This window comes from Onychostoma macrolepis, chromosome 19, assembly GCF_012432095.1.
Source record: "Onychostoma macrolepis isolate SWU-2019 chromosome 19, ASM1243209v1, whole genome shotgun sequence".
NCBI classification, from domain to species: Eukaryota; Metazoa; Chordata; class Actinopteri; order Cypriniformes; family Cyprinidae; genus Onychostoma; species Onychostoma macrolepis.
The window spans coordinates 14,344,760-14,362,412 of NC_081173.1; the positions used below are offsets into that span (position 1 = coordinate 14,344,760).

Below are 17,653 nucleotides of genomic sequence, written 5' to 3' on the forward strand. Positions count from 1 at the left end.
TTGGCACTGCACAAAACCAACATTTTCTGAAATGTGAAGCCTCTTCTTTCTCTTGGAGAGATACTAGGATTTTTGTGTGTGTGTGTGTGTGTGTGTTTGCATTTGAAATATGTTAATGCATTTGTTCGGTCTTTTAAACAAAGTTAATGATAGTACACAGAAAAAAAAAAAAAAATGAAACGGAAACAGTTTTCACTCAGAAATTGCTATTGACTTCCACATATAATTACAAAGAAGCTGCATTTTATTTATTTATATATTGTATATTTATTTATTTACAGTTTAAATGTTGGTCATTTATTTATTTATTACGAACCTATGGATTATGTTTGTTTTGTGTACGGGTTAAAATTGTATTTTGGAGGTAAATAAACTTTGTGTATTGGATTAAAAATAGATAGATGGGACTGATAAACATGCACTGTTTTTATTCATTTTTATAAGCTGTAAATAAAACATTATCATTGTTTTAGTTTTTTATTAATTATTACAAGAAAATACTCATATTTCAGAATGTTATTTGCCAATTCTTTGTCAAATTTACTTGCAGTAAAAATTGTTTCTACACCTTTTGAATTTGTCAGTCCAAGCCATTTTTTTTTTTTCTATTAGACCCAGTATTATTTTTTAATTAATATTACTTTTACATTAATTCCAATTTAAACACTGGTCCAGGAAACAACTCGAGTCCTTCTTGTAAAACACACATACACATAAACATACAGCATGTTATATTGAAACTAAATTGATATTCAATTACTTTTATCACCATATTATTTATTTATTAGGCTTCACACATAGGCTTCTAGCCAAAGGCTAATTTGCAGCCGCAGTCCCCGGTTAGGCTTTTTTTAACAACAGCAAAACAATAGTTAAAAACAATTCGTTATAAACAAATTTAATAGACACACATATGCATAAACATACAGCATATACAGAATTCATCCAAATAGTGAAACTAAATTGAAACAATTTTTTGATCACTATATTAGTTATTTAAACAGATTCATGATGTTACATACTATGCAATTCTGAGAACTATATGGCATGTATGCAGCCCCTTCCAATCTGTCTTTCTGCTGCAGATGTAGCTAGTGCAGGTGTCTAATGGCATGGTATAGATTCCGGTCTGCGAAAAAGGAAAATAAATAAAGAATAGGAGTAGAAGAAATCATTTGGAGAAGAGCAGCACAGCTTCGGTTTATTATTCCAGCCTAAAATCTCATTAAGTGTGACATTGAGGATTAGTTCAGAGGGAAAGGAGTGGAGAGAGAAGTCTCCCACAAATAGCTGTGAGGAGCGACGAGCTGGCTTTTGTTTGCCATCATTAATTCTGCGCTGAAGTGGCTAAGAGGAAGGCCCCGAATCACTGATCAGAGGAGGCCCCCCGAATATGACAGCGGGACAGGTGCCCTCTCTTCCTTTCGCTCTCTTCTCACACGCTCACTTTTCCTCTCTGCGTCTTGCTGCGTCTGTGTTCTTCTCTCTCGCCTTCTCGGCTCTTAATTGGGGTGATTGGGCGGCGGGGCCATCTGCGATGCTGACAAAGGGAAGCCTGCTTTGATTTATGGAGCCTCAGGCCACATTAGTCTCAAGATTTCCACAGTAAATATCAGCGCTCAGCAGCGGAGTTGGCTCAACAAAATCTGCATTGCTCAGGAAGAGAACTGTGGGTTCCTCCTTGGGAATAGTATTGAGATGATGTTGGACTTTCACTGTTACATTTTGGGGTGCTGTTTTAAAGGAACCGTGTTTTGAAGCATTTTTAATATTTGTATAATGTTAGTAAACTGTGGTTCATGGGTGCTCATTCTGCTGTTGAGTGTCTTTCTTAAGCTATGACATCAAAGTCAATTGACAGGGACTAATTTAAGTCCATTTCACATTTTAAAGAGCCCTTTTAAGGGGTCATAACATGAGAAATCACATCAGCTTTAATCTGTTGACATATAAGAGGTCTTTGAATCATTAAAACATTCAAAAAAACGTCCTTCCCATTATAGACGAAGAATGTAACCTATCTCCAAAAACAGCTCATTTTGATATTGTGGGCAGTGGAGTCGCTAGGGATTCTGGGCCCATTGCACAGAATTTGCTATAGACTAATTTGGAGTAGACGTCACAGTTACGTCACTTGCAGCTGCACACGCATTGTGGTGGCAGAAAAACACTGGTAAGTGGAGGGAAATGGGTAAATTCCATGGAATAAGTAAAAAAAAAAAATCTGGCTTTGGATGTCAGAATCAGAATGCAAATCATTTTTATAGAATGAATACTGTTATCAAAGACGCCATTTGAAGCTAAATGCAGACGTTTAAATGGACAGACTATGGATGAAAACTGCTATGATTACTCTTCTTTTAAAGCATAAATTTGACTTAAAGTGCCCCTATTATGGGTAATGAAAGGTTCATATTTTGGTTTTGGGAGTCCCCAACAACAGGTTGGCATGCATGCAAGGTAAAAAAAAAACACTTTCATTGTCTTATAATATGCTCAACGATTCATATGCTAATGTTTCATGTTGACCTCAACATGAAACGGCACGGGATTCGTTTTAAAAACGACTCATTTCAATGATTCAGAGTCGACTCTTTCTTTTGAGAGACAATAACTTTATACATGGTGCACTTTCAGATTTAAAACTTTGCAGGTTGTTTTCATTCACTTAGAGCTGTGTTACACACTGCATGAAAGAGGCACTTTAAACAATAGGTCTACATAATATCCGCATACTGTGTGCAGGGGACGTATTGTATAGCCCTAAAGATACAGCATGAAATACTATTTAAACCTATTACTACTAACATTTTGCGTAACATTTACCTATTTTATCTCACAATTCTGATCTTTTTTTCTCACAAATGCAAGTATATATATATATATATATATATATATATATATATATATATATATATATATATATATATCCTGAACTTTGATTTTGATTTTGATTTAACTCCACAATAGCGAGTTTGTCTACTCTGAGGGGAAAAAGCCATGTCAGGGATATAAACTCATGATTCTGAGCTGAGGGGAAAAGAGAGAATGACGAGTTGTTTTCCTTATCAGAATTGTGAGATATAATCTCGGAATTGCGAAAATAAAGTCAGAATTTTTAAATGTTTACTAAAACTTAACTTTTTATTATTTTATTCCATGGCCTCTATAGACTGCTACTTGTAAACTGTCATTTTCTGCCACCAGATAGGCTCCACCCACAAAAAAATTTAATAACTGTTTGCAAAACACGAATTGGTCTATGGGGTCCATCAAAGGAGGGGAGGGGGATTTGGCTGATGATCTCAGTCGGGCCCCCCAGTGGACATCGTTATGGGCCCCTCTCAGCCTCTGGGCCCTATCCCCTCTGTCCCCCTTTTTCCCCCTAATTGTGATGCCCCTGATTGTGGGATTTGTGATGCCACACAGGCAAATACATTTGCATAAGACATTTTGCCTCCAGAGCAATAGTTCTAAATAATCACACCATAGGCCCCGCCCACTAGGGGTTCAGTCACTTGATGGCTGACACTTGTCTACACTGGATGCGAGCGTCATGTCGTCAAATCCAAATAGAAGCCATTATAAGCACTGACACTGTCTACAGATGCATGTTCAATTTGTGACATAGTCCATGCGCTTGAGCTACTCCCGACAACAGGACAAATGGTAGAGTCAGAGTGTTCGCTTTGATGTGTCCAGATTAAACAGCTCATTTGCGTCTCTGTACAGACTTAAAAAAGACCTCAGCTCCAGAAATAAGTCGATGGTTTCTTTCTAATGGTGTCCTGGATTGCTTCGGAGAATTATTTGTTTGTTTGTACATTTGTCTGCAGATTGTTTTGTAAATAAGGCATAGTGTGATGGAAAGTTTGTAATGAAACTTTTCCTGAAAGATGAAACGGCCAACTGTATTGGATCTGAAAGAAGCTACATGCTTTGTCTGTAAATGACAGTTTTGTATGGATAATGTTTTCAAACCTCTCATGTGCAGAAGCCAGTGGCCGTTGTAACTGTTCCCTGTGAACTTCGGAGCTTTGCATTGTTAAAATTAGAGCCTAGTTCATCTTACCATAATATGTGTCCTTTTAAGATTCCAAACGGCCTTGTTAGAGCTAGTATGTTACTGTATGTGCAGCAGTGTAGCTATTATGCTGTTAAATGACTGCATTCACCCAGTCACTGTTTGTTTTTTACAATAGCCTATATACAGTAGGCTATTTTAGTTGCACTTCTATAAACATGTGCCCTTTTTGTTCTCACATTTGGTGAATTTCACCTGTAGTGACCAAAAGATGACAAGAAAACAAATATGAATCAATGGACAGCAGCTTTGAATGCTTTTTAATTATTTTTAACTGAGTATTGAGCGTATCATTTGAGTCACGTGACTAGATCTGAAACCGGTTTTGCTCACACAGCATGTTTACCTAAAATGAATCTGAAAATTTTTGCATTCTACTGCACTGCTTTCAATTGTTTTTCTGTGTAAACACATGCTAGACTAGAACGTGTTTGATCGTTGTGCTCAATTTAAACTAAACGCATTTCATTTTTTTTGCATTGCATTCTGTGTAAATGGACCCCAATGTGGCTTGTTCACACAGAACTTGCTTTACATTGGACTTTACCAATGTAAATCTTCACAAGCCAAATGCTTTTGACCATTGTGCAGCTTTTTCAGCGCCTTGAGTTTGGGTGTCACATTTTTGTAATGCCATGTTTTCAAAGTTCCCCATTCCTCAGCACGATGTCTCACATTTTTTATGTAAAAACACATTCTGAGCAAATGGGCCCCAATGCAGCCAGTTCACACAGAACGCATTTACTTTCCAATTTATGCTGCACATAAATAGTTTAACCATGTAAATCTACACTATAGCTAAACATTTAAATGCTGTTAAACTTTTAAAAACATGCTGTTTACTGCGCAGTGCAGTGTCTTGTGTTTTAAATGCAAGAACACGTTTTGTGTAAACGACCCCTATTAACAAAGACTAATGATCGTATTCTGCTGCCATTGTTTTCAAATGAGTTCCTGTGATGCTGAAACAGACGTGTTTTAGTATTCTCATTTGGTTCTTTTTATAATTACATTGGTAAATGCAGGAAATCCATCTGGGCATCTCAGATTACGTGAAATACAGAACGGTTTCTGTACAGTCTCTGTGTTACACTTCTGTTGCAATACCTATTTGACTGTATCAGGGGAGTCCATGGGCATTGTTACAAACACACACCGGCTGCTATACACAACGAGCATGACAGCCTGCTTTAATGGTGCGTCTAACGGTCTTCTTATGACACCATTAGGCAGTTCTAGTGCATGGTCACAGCCTGATATTCCATGGCTGCTTAGCAGCTGTCCAACTCTTGCAGCAAGCGTGCCTCTGCCCCAGCGGCCCATCCTAAAGCACAGTGCTTAGTTATGCCGCTAATGGGCCCGTGCAATGCCTCACACTCCTACAAACCAAACGCACGCAGCAGGCAGCGAGGAAAGGGGGGCTAGCAAAGCCTGCAAGTGCTTTGTTAGCAGAAGTGGATTTAGTTGAAATCCATCTTCATTTTTGCCTTTCCTTTTCATTTCTCTCAGGACGGCCGCAGCATGAGGTGCCTTGTTTAAGTGTCTAGGTTGTGGATGGCAGTGAATTGCTGAGGAGGAAGAAGATATGCACCGTTTTATCTCATCTCCCAGGCTGTAAACGTTGTTTGGGAGGTTGTTAAAGTGAGGCACCGGAATGATCCGCTGAACATTTTTATGGCATATTGTTTTGCATGGTGGAGGTTTCGGCCTCGACTTAGCGGTTTTATTGATAAGGACCGTGTTTTCTCTGGGACGTTTATCTCAGGCGGACGTGTTTTTGTAATTCTCCCCTCACTTCGCGTTTAGTGTATTTCTGTAGTGTAAAGGTAAGTGGTGAAATGTGCTCTCAGGGTCACAGTTGAGACTGTTTTTCCTCTACTCTGGGTTTTATCTACTCCCTCTGCTCATTCTCTTACTACCATTGTTTTACAAAAGCTATTATAACGATGGTCATTATCGGTTGACCTTTAGTCCACCTGCTGTTTCGTACGCTAGCTCTGTCAAAGACTATGAAAGGAAGTTACCTCACACAGAAAGAGTACTTACCCTCCATAATGCAGACATCAATATGGGAATTTTATTTTTATATATATATATATATATATATATATATATATATATAAAACTAAAATCTATATAATATAATATAATATATAAGAATTCTATATAAATTATTATTTTAATTTTAATTATTATTATTTTATTATATGCATTTAAAAATTGTATTTAATTGTTTTATGTTAAATGTAAAGAATATATGTATGTATGTATGTATATATATACACACACACACACACACACACACACACTCTTTCAATTTATGATACATTTTTCTGTAATATAAAATAACATTTTTCTTTCTTGATCTTGTTCATATCTCTTTAAAGGACACCCCCTGAAGCCAAGGCTGATTAGGATTTTAAAAAGCTTATTTAAATGTTCCCTTTTAATGGGCCGGTTTTAAAGATATGGACACCTGCAGAAATGCTGGGAACAAGCACATTGTAATGTTTCACTTACTAAGTAAACAGCCTTGGCGGTGTAATCAATGTGTCAATAATATGCTAGCTAACACTGCAGTTGACTTATTGATGCATATTAATACCTTAATTAGTGCAAATTAACATTCAAATAGAAACACAAATGTGCTGCAATAACATAATTGCATTTTCAGAATTAGCCTGCGTAATTATTCCATTTAATCTGCTATCATTAATTAGGACCAAATGTAGCTCTGGCTTATGTTAGGCAGGGTCTGATTCTTGCCGTTAGTTGGTACTGCAGTGCAGTCATAGAGCATGTATTTCAAGGTTAAATACAGTCAGTGGTGTTAAACTGCTCACTACATTGTTACCTCTCCATGTTGCAGTGTGTAATTTTCTGTTAGACTTTGGCACACCAGTGACTGTTCATAATTCTAAAAACAATTATTTGGCAAGTTGCTGAATTTAATTTGCACTTCTTTGAACTATATAGTGAAAATGATGTATTGTTTTTCTCATTATATATGAGATAATAAACCATATTATATATTATATTATATTATATTATATTATATTATATTATATTATATTATATTATATTATATTATATTGTAGTTGCAGTGCTTTACTTGTTTGAATATTTGCACAATAAAACCCTCTTTGAAATGTTAGATCTTTAAATTCATCCCTAATATTACTAATATTCAGATGGACATCTTAGGCTGTTGTATCATGTCTTGCATTGGTTTTTGTTTGTCCCATCATGGCTTTTGTGTTTTCAGATGCTGTGTCACGTTATAAATAGTCCAGAATAGCCATTTGTGCAACCCTACAACTGGATGATTTTAAAAACGTCTTTTTGCAAACTCCCCGTGTTGATGAACAGCAAGTCCTGAATCCTGTATTGTTGGAATGAACAATGTTTGCATTTGTAAAAGCCTTTTAATATTTATAATGTTTGATGTTGTTCAGCTTGCTGTTGGGATTAAGAATGTAACCAGTATGATCTGATCTGTCAGCCTTGAAGTTCTTAAAGCAGGCAGACTCATTAAGACTCACACTAGGCACACAGATTGGTGTACACATGCTGCTCTTGCTGACCTGATGCAGTGCAGTGCCTGGGGGAGCCCAGCTGTTTGTGCCTGGCTGGCCGGCTGTCAGTGGGTGAGGTGGGAAGGGCTTGGCCGTGACTCCCCCCCGAATGTGTTTACCAGATGCACTGTTGCCTCAGGTGAACACTGCAGCTGGCTCCGTAAAGCTCCAGCAGTCGGGCTGGATCCAAGCCCATCATGGCAAGACAGACTGGACAGACCGAGGCTTGCGTTCAGACATCCGCTATGTGTGCAGGCTTTATGCCCAGGAGAACTGACTCCTGGCCAGTGTTTCGCTGTTTGTGCTGTCCACGTGTGAGCTTTTTAAGGTCGCCAAAGGTGGACAGATACAGACTAGCCATAGGCAAAGTGTTAGACACTGTCTGTTTTTTTCAGTTGGTGAATGCAAGTCTCAGGATTTACCTTTACCTTTTAAGTGGCTGTTTTTAAATGTAAGAGATAAAATTCTAACACTTATGTGACTCGTTAATCTGAAATGCTTTATTCTGATTGGTCAATTGCAGTATTCTGCCATCAAATATGTTGCTATAATGACCTTTAAACTGCATACTTGAGTTCTGACAAATCTCTTTGCAGTAAAATAATTTCAACTTCATTTCGTGTCCATTTATTTGGTAATTAGCTTTGTAATAAGCAGGTAAATTATCAACTAAACTTGATGATACGAGATCCTGATTACTCTATTAGGGTTTAGTATATAAAGCTTTATTTCTATAGCATCTTTTAAAACAGTGTTTACATTACAGAAAGTGCATTATAGAAAACATACTGAATGAATGTCATAGAATACAATAGAAATAAAAATAAGAAATAAAGAAATAAATATAAAAAACAAGAAAATAAAGTACATGAAACAGATTACAAATTAAAATAATACAAACCAGTTAAATTGATTTAAAATTATTATTATTAATAAAAGTAGTAGTAGTAGTAGTAGTGGTAGTAAGAATTATTATATAATCATTTTAATATTAATATGATCGTGACTAGCTGACTATATACTGACTGTATGTTACATAACCCAGAACACTTGTTAAAATGTTTTGCAAGTGTTTTATTGCATTACACTACACACTGGATGATGAATACATAAACATGAAAACATGTTTTTCCCTCAATATTTTGCTAAACTAAGCACTATAAAGATCCATTTATCAATGCAAGTGCCCTCCCAGTCGGTCAGGCTGCACTGAACTTCACACAAATAGCTCCTTGAAACTTGCTCAGCCTTGGAATGTTTGTATTGCCCCTTCAGCAATTAGCCATTAATAAATAATAACTCTGTCTTTAATCATGCTCCTAGAGTGCAAAACATATTACTCTCTTTTAGTACCGGGCAAGGCCTCTTACTCCACACCTGAGGAAGAGTAATGATCCCTAATTTCATTGGAAACATATTTGAACTCTCTTCCTAGGGTTCTTCATCACTGGTGTGGGTGCTTGTCAGGTGCATGTTGCGTTGTGTGTTTTTATTCATTCATTTTTTAACAAATATTTAATGTATGTTCTGAACACGGGCAGACTGCTATCATGCAATTCCCCTAGTTTTTAAGTTAAACTTCTCTTAATTTGCATTTTGAACCACTCTTCAAGTCAGGTATCGATTACCTTTCAGGTTTGCAACATGAAATCCTTAAGTGAGCCATGTGGCCCCGCACTGTGTTTAAAATGGCCTCGCATCGCCCTCACTCTCGCACATGCTGTGAGGCAATTCTGTCCGAAGGGTCGGGCAGATTGGTAGCGAGACCTTATTTTCTAACTATCGATCCCTGGGGTAGCCCTCGAGATGCAAAAACCACCGCAAGACGGATTTGCTGTCAGGTCTAACAGTAGAAATCAGGCAATCAATGTCAAGGCGCTCCGCCAGGCCTTGTATGGACCTAATTCCACTCATCTGCACTAAATGGAGAGAACCCAGTGGTTCATCAATCATCAATTCAAGGAGCACTGGCTGGTTAATAGTCTGCTCTTTACTCAAAGAATAGTCACCGGTATTATCAGGGAGGGCCGGCGGAGATCCCCTCCCCGACCGCACGATGTGGCGAGTTTGATCGTTGTATTCTTTTTCTCATTCGCCACGCTCCTTTCCATTTCCCAGACGGCTCCTGTCAGCTAACACGTTGCAAATTGAAGCTTGCGGGCTCGATCGATTATCTTTTTTTTCCCCCTCATCCTAATCCATTTGATCTGTCTGTTGAGTAGGAGACTACATGATTGTGTGGGGGTGAGGGGTCAATATCTCCCGAATCAAGAGTAATATCCACTTAATTCCTTTTTCCTGTCAAGCGGCACTGGGTGAAATGCTCACTTGCTTTGCATTATGCGTCTTCTGTAGCTCTTTTAGGTTAAGACGGCTCAATAACATCCTCTCCATCTTGCTTTCTTAGGTTTCAAGTGCCCACGGTTCTATCCCGGGGAAGTCGGAGCTGCTCAAATCAGGGAGCCCCAAGTCGACACTAAAGCATATATGGACAGAAAGCAGTAAGGACTTGTCCATCAGTCGACTTCTATCACAGACTCTCCATGGGAAGGAAAACGCAACAGCCCTGGACCTGCACTATGACACTCCGGAGCCTTACTCAGAGCAGGATCTGTGGGACTGGCTGAGGAATACCACGGATCTGCAGGACTCCAGGCCTCGAGCCAAACGGCGGCCGATGGTCAAGACGGGCAAGTTCAAGAAAATGTTCGGCTGGGGAGATTTCCACTCCAACATCAAAACGGTCAAGCTCAACCTCCTGATCACCGGAAAGATCGTCGATCACGGCAACGGCACCTTCAGCGTCTTCTTCCGCCATAACTCCACGGGCCAGGGCAACGTGTCCGTCAGCCTGGTCCCGCCCAGCAAAATCGTGGAGTTTGACTTGACGGCCCAGCAGTCGGTCATTGACTCCAAGGATTCCAAGTCCTTCAACTGCCGCATCGAGTACGAGAAAGTGGAGAGGGGCTCCAAGAACACGCTCTGCAACTTCGACCCGTCCAAGACATGTTACCAGGAGCAGACGCAAAGCCACGTATCCTGGCTCTGCTCGAAGCCCTTCAAAGTCATTTGCATTTACATCTCCTTCTACAGCACCGACTACAAGCTAGTGCAGAAAGTCTGCCCAGATTATAACTACCACAGCGATACTCCTTACTTCCCTTCTGGCTGAAGGTAGCCGCTGACGTCACCCACACGAAGGACAACGAGAGGTAAAGGATGGAGCTCTCTCCCCATCCACAACAAATACATGTTCCCCGAACTGCCCATACCATGCGCTCATGGCCCGGATCTATTAAATCGACTTGAAAAGAGAAGAATTTGGCTATTTGCACAAATACCACACAAAACTTTCATTTGAGGGCATAACCTAGTGCTTTTGTTTGCTCACTTGGTATCCTTTAAGTTAAAGCACATATTACTGTTAATTTATTGTTTATATCTTTTAATGTTCTTAGAATATTATTTTACCACTGGAGTGTTTCTTGTATGACCATGTAAACTCTGTTTTGTCTTGTAATGTTCTGTTTTAATTTAGAATTGTGCAAGTGTTTGATTTTCAGAATATTTGTTTAATTAGTTAATTTGTACAAGTACGTACATGTTTATTAGAACTGCCAAAAGGCCACGAAGGTGTAGATACAGTAGGACTTTTTCGTTTAGCTGGTAGCTCGCAGGAGAATTATTCGCAATCAGAATCTCAATGTTCCCTCCACCTACAAACTTTTGAACAGCCCTGGAGTCCCCACACGTTCTTGAGTTATTCCTACCAGCCCAAAGGCCCAAAGATGAGGAGAATGGCTTTGTTCTGCTGGTTATGAGCAGGCCTTAACTACAGGCATGTTTTCTACCTATTACAAAGAAGCTGTACTGTAATAATTGCGGATTGTTCGGCCCGAGCTGTGTCCTGTAGTTTAATAAGATCCAGGAATGGTTGGAGGGCTTGCTCATTGTCACTTATAATACACTGTAATGTAATGAATTCTATATCTAGAGCCTAATTTGTATGAATGGTTTGTATTGTACATAGTTGAACCTGATGGAGCTGCTTCTGTATATGCCTTCACTCATTGTCTGTTAACCCAAAACCCCACACTCTCTCTCTCTCTCTCTCTCTCTCTCTTTCAGCTCCCAATCCCATATATGCTTGTTCTCGGTTCTTTGGACAAAGAAACTGATGTTGCTGATGTAGATGTGAACTCCATGAAATCCATGCTCTTGTACAGGGGCTGTAAAACTGTCAAAAATATATATTAGAAGTACTTATCATCTGTATGATCATGTTTACTTTCAGGGGGAACAAGGGGATGGAGATGTACAAATGAATAAAATACTGAAAGTTTTATCAGGTGGAGTCTTTGTTATTGTGTGTTTCTCAGAATGTGATATGAAAATCTTTTTTTTTTTTTACATGCTTATCTTGTTCATTTGTAATTTGTAAACGTCAGAGAAGGGATAGAGAATGGTATTGAAATCTAAATTTCAGCTGTGAAATGTTTAAGCCCATTTAAACCTATACATAAATTTTAATCTATCTCTATTACTATCTCTAAACAAAACCACTCCCCATTTCCCAGCAGGAGCAGGGAGATCTTTCATTTGCAGATGCAGTATGTCTCAGTGGCATGTGCATGAAATGGGATCGGGTGAGACCAGCAGACCGATAGTGTCTGTTTCACTGCCACAGAACACTCCAATGCAGCAGTTAGGATCAGCGGCCTGCTTTAAAGTGATTAGGGCCTCCGGCGGGAACAATCCACAGAGTTTAGCTGGCTCGCAACTTATCAGTAATTAAAGAGGGTGCTAGGTTTGTGTCTTCATCACCTGTCCACAGGGGTTTTGGAGACAGACTCATTTTGGAGCTGTCTGAAGTTTAAAAACCTTAAATTTTCTCTTTCTAATCAACATAAACAAAGAATATTAAGCATTATAGCAATATTTCAGTGCATCAAATCCATATATTTATGATATTTTTAAACTGCTTTATGATTGTTAGGCATTTAAAACTGCTTTGCTATGACTGAAAACCACTAAACTAGACTTCACTAAAAAAAAAAAATCCATTATGTTAAGATCATTATATGTTTTGCTTGTTGTTGCTGGTTCCCCAAAACCTATTAAATGATAATGTTCTTAATCAACTTGTTTGGTCCATTGGCAGCTCCCCTCCTGCGCAGGAATGAGAGACAGAACAGCATTTCTCCCTCTGGTGGGTCAGAACGCTTCGATCTCTATAACACAACCTGCGGCAGAATCATAATTAAGTGACAGGATAACCAAACGCAGTATTTATTCAATTATGACGCCCGCGCCCGCTCTCTTTCGGCTGATCCCTTTTCCGTCGCACGGAGGGCCCTGACTATCACATGTATTTAATTCAGATGTTGCTCGATACAGATTATGCGTTAAACACCTTCATGATAAATAGCTTTAATACCTCCAGATCAGATTTAGTAGCTTTCTTTCCCTGCTTAGCACTTCACAGCCGTCCCAGGGGGGACAAAGCATGCCTTAAAGTCAGGGAAATTCTGAACAATGGGTTTTGGTCTCCTGCCCAACATTAAGCCATCCCAGCCGATCCCATCCCACTCCGAGCTCTGCTTTTGCCTCTGCAGAATTTCTGTTTTAATCAGAAGCGGAATGGAAAAGGACCCTGTGTGCCTCTGGGATATTTTTCCATTAACCATTCTGACACATGACTGACTGTGGGGGATTATTGGTTTTTGAAGAACTATTAACAGCTGTACATTTGCATTTTAATACAGTTCTCCTCCACTACTAATGCAATTTTGGTTCACAGCTTTGTTGCCGCCTTGTTCCTGGAGCAATTCAGGGTAACAGCAAAAAGGCCCTCCGGCTTTAATCATTTTAATTGCCATGAAAAATTTGTTTTCATTAATCACTTCTGAATCTCTGCTACTGTGAGAGCGAACGCACCATTACAGCTCCTCCTTAAAATTGTTACTCATCATTTCCTGAAAGTTTGCCACAGTGGTGGGCACGTTCCCCCCTCACACTATTAAATGACTAGAAGGGGGCGTTTCAGGACAGCGCTGGAATTTCAAAATAGCCGTTGCGCTTTTTGTTTATTAAATGTGAGGAAAGAACATAAAATATGGGCTATTAGGATAGAAGAATGTCTAGCATTAAAAAATGAATAGTCTTCTCTCGTCTTCATTTTTTTAGCTTTCAAAGATAAAACATTTTTGAGCACAATTTACTAGTCTCCGCACTCCTAATGACAAATCAAAACACATTTTATGGCTGTAAACACATTCAGGGTTCTCTACCAAAATGCATTCGCGGCTTTCATTGCAGCACTGCGGGTCACCCGTGTGAACTTTCTGTGCATTTACAGCTTATTCAGATGTAACATTTCCTTTGATTTTTACGCAAGAAGGTGAGGGAGCAGCCCGGGCTGGGTCTGTGGAGAGATGGTAACCTTTGCTAAAGCACCTCCATTACCATTTCTGCATGCTGTCTGGATTCATCTCCCTCTCCAGCAGCCAGAAGGTTAGCACGCCACATTAGGCATTATGCATGAAGGTGTCATTTGAGACACAATACAACATTTTCCTACATTTTCAAACACTACTGATATTTCCAGCTTTGTTTCAGCCACTTTCTGCTTCTTTGGAGTTTGTGCTACAACTACAAAAGTGATTACCAGACAATATCACATAGCCATGATTTAGAGTTTTGAATGTTTGACAGATTGTATCAGAATTAGCTTGTAATTGGAGATTATTTACTTTTTTTTTTAACTTCGTTTCTACATTTTTAAATATTTCACCTGCACACACTGGTTAGTTTAAAGTGGAATATTAATGTCATATCATTTGCAATCAATGTTATGTTGGTCTTTTTAATTTTTTAAGAGTTCATTCTGTTTTTAGAAATGCTCTTCCTCATAATAAAATGGCAGTTTATTAAAATGTGGCTGTATAAATGCACTTTATGCAACTTTATGATGCAGAGATTAATGTCTTTCCCATATACACATCCAGGCCTATCTCATATACTTGGTTGGTAACGGTTCTAAGAAAGAGAGAAAAGACGTTTAATAACATAGCTGGATTTATTTTGGTGGTCAGAATATGAAATTTTAATAAAACTTTAGTCTAATTTAATAATGAACTAAAAATAAAAAAAAATATGATCGAAAATGACCTCTGTTATGTTTTTAATTTATTCTTATATTTATATTCATTATTTTGTAATGCATTTAATCTAATGCATTAGTTTTCTCTCTCTAGCTCTCTCTCTCTCTCTCTCTCTCTCTTTATGGAATGGCATACAGAAAATGAAGAAAAATAAACACTACTGCAGAAAGATATCACTATCACTCACACTGAGGTCACACAGGCCACTAAAATAAATCATTAAAAAAATTGCCGAAACCCGGGATTAGGTTCTTTGTTTAGCCAATCAGAAAGCTTTTGAGGAGTTTTCTGCCTCTCAACCATCTTGCGCGTTTACGGCGCGCACTCCATATATGGGCAACCGGCGCTGGAAGAGTTTTTATGAGTTTGAAGGGCGCGAAATGTGTTCAAACAGTACATTAAAATGGACAATAAAGAGGTCAAAAGGCAACATGAACAAACAAAGAAGCAAGACGGTCAAGCTTTTCGTCGCTGGAAGGAGCAGAGATCTTCAAAACAGGTGTTTATCTGGCTTCTGTGGGGCAGGTACATATTGCTAAAGAAAGAAGGGGCGTGTCTAATTGATTTGCAAAGTTTTATGAGGTCGGAATAATCGTAGTTAAATAATTAGGAGTTCTAGATGATGCACGCGTTGCCAATTTGTGACATTTTCAAGTCTGTAGTGAATATAATGAATGGGGTTTCAAGATGGCCTATTTTGATTTTACATGTATTTCACACATTTATACCTGAACATTGCTTTTATACCACGTAGCTGTAAATGATAGAAGCTAACTAATTTTTCATCATTTTGAATTCAGATGTTGTTATTTTGGTTTATACTTTAAAATATAATTATTTTGTTTTGTTTGGGCTATAGGTCTGTCTTATACATCTGATTTGAATATGTGACATTGCATGAATAAATAATGAACATTTTAAATCATAATTACAACTTCCCATAATCCCATCTTTTAAATACGAATTTTCTAGGAGGACTTGAATGCAGCAAAATTAGTGGAAATTCTAGGGCAGTTTACATAGTTAAACTTTACAGCACCGGGGAAAGTTTGTTAACTTCAGATAATTTTCCATGCTTACCAAATTAAACTGTTTTATTAGTCTACACACATCAGCAATTTACTGTAAAACAAATCCTTACTGAAGGAAGATTTTGAGCACTTGAATGGAGCGAGGACATTGTTTTCAAGGATTGCTGATCCCTTATGCAGAAATTAACCATGTGCCTGTTTGCCACATGGCTGCACTTGTCTTTTTCTCAGCTGGTTCTCTGGATTAGAGGTAATGAAGTGGTCCAGAGGGGAAAATACCACTTCACTCTAAACCACAGTGTGATCAAAAAAAGGAAAATTGTGAAGATTTTACATTTTTCGCTGTATCTGTATTAAACAAGTTTGCGTGAACAGAGTAGCACATTTCTGAAGATATATCAGGTAATGTCAGCTATCACATGATGTACAGTAAACTGCACAGTGCAGTGCAGTAAATGCATGGCCTTACCTAAACAGCTATTGGTAGTACTTTAATTAATGTCCAAACAAACATGCATTTCATTATCAAAAATATTGTCAGGGCACACATTCCCTAAATGTTGTTATTTACAATGTTTACCTTGTTAAACATATAGCATTTATTGTATTATGGACATGCATATTGTTATAGCTTAACTCTAACAGTGTCTGCTTTCAAAATGGTTTAGATTTTCAAGGTACTTTTTCCAATACTTTTATGACATACTGAGTTTGACATTCAGCTTTACTTTTTATTCCTCTGCTAAATGCTGCTGTTTGTCAATGTGTGTTTGACTCAATTACAGGCCCAATTAGAGTGTTTATAGTTTTATTTGTTGCATGTGTAGCACATTTCTTCTATGAGTTTAAAGCTGTCGCCCTTGTTGAGATGCATTGTTTTGTGCCAAATAAATACTGCTTTGATTGTAAAAAAAAACAAAAAAAAACATATCAGTTTGTAGTTATATTTTAAAATATGTTGCACCCTTAATTGGTCTCAGTGTTGTCAAAAACTTTTTCTTAGTAGCAGTTTGGTAGCTTAACTAATTAATTCAAAAGAATAACGCATGACCGCATCCAGGTTTATCAAAGTTAACTAAAGCTACAAACATGAAAAAAGTAGCTTCAAAGTTAGACAAAAAATGTCTACATTCCCAAACAAAGACCTCCATAACCAAGAATAGACCTTAATAATATAAGTCAAGTGTTACTTGACCTCTAGATCCATCTTAGAAAGTGAAGGGCAAAATTACATTTGAGCAAGCGAGCTGTCTGAATAATATGGAAAGAGCATGATGATGTATTGCAGTGTGTATGTATATGTATATGTGTGTGTGTGTGTGTGTGTGTGCACGACAGAGAGAGAAATACCAGCCAGTTATCATCATTCACCCTCTCCGTAAGTAAACATAAATATTAATGAAAAAACATCACTCAACAAAGCCCTTTTGTACCTGGGCTTGTCAAGTTTGTCACTGATAAACAAAAGCAAGGTGAGTCTGGCATTGAGATGTATCGAGGATAGGTAAAGAAAGGAAGAGAGAGAGGGGCGTGCAATATAGTATGGGTAAAAGCAGTGTTTGGATTTGCGGCACCATCCTAAACCCACCCTTAATAAGATTAATGTAGCCCCCAGCCATGCTGTTCCGCCTGGCAGAGGATCAATCGAAAAAAGGCAAGAGCATATTAAAAGGATTATAGATTAGCAATTAGATGTCTTTTGACTGGGGGAAAAATGATACTCGGTGAGGTGAAATGTGGTTCTATATTTTTCACCTTTGTCTAAGTAAGCAGTTAAGAGGTAAAGGCTGCAATACTGAG

General features: G+C 38.2%; 1 protein-coding gene across 2 annotated transcripts in view; it reads left to right on the top strand.

Annotated features, from left to right (window-relative positions):
- nxph1 (neurexophilin 1) overlaps nucleotides 1-11,998 on the top strand; it is a 35,915-nt gene extending 23,917 nt beyond the window's left edge. For both annotated transcript variants that reach the window (XM_058753871.1, XM_058753870.1), the window contains exon 3: nucleotides 10,067-11,998. In XM_058753871.1, the coding sequence (XP_058609854.1) occupies nucleotides 10,067-10,831 (765 nt within the window). In that variant the 3' untranslated portion in view covers nucleotides 10,832-11,998. The remainder of the gene's footprint in view (nucleotides 1-10,066) is intronic.
- Nucleotides 11,999-17,653: the final 5,655 nt, after the last annotated feature.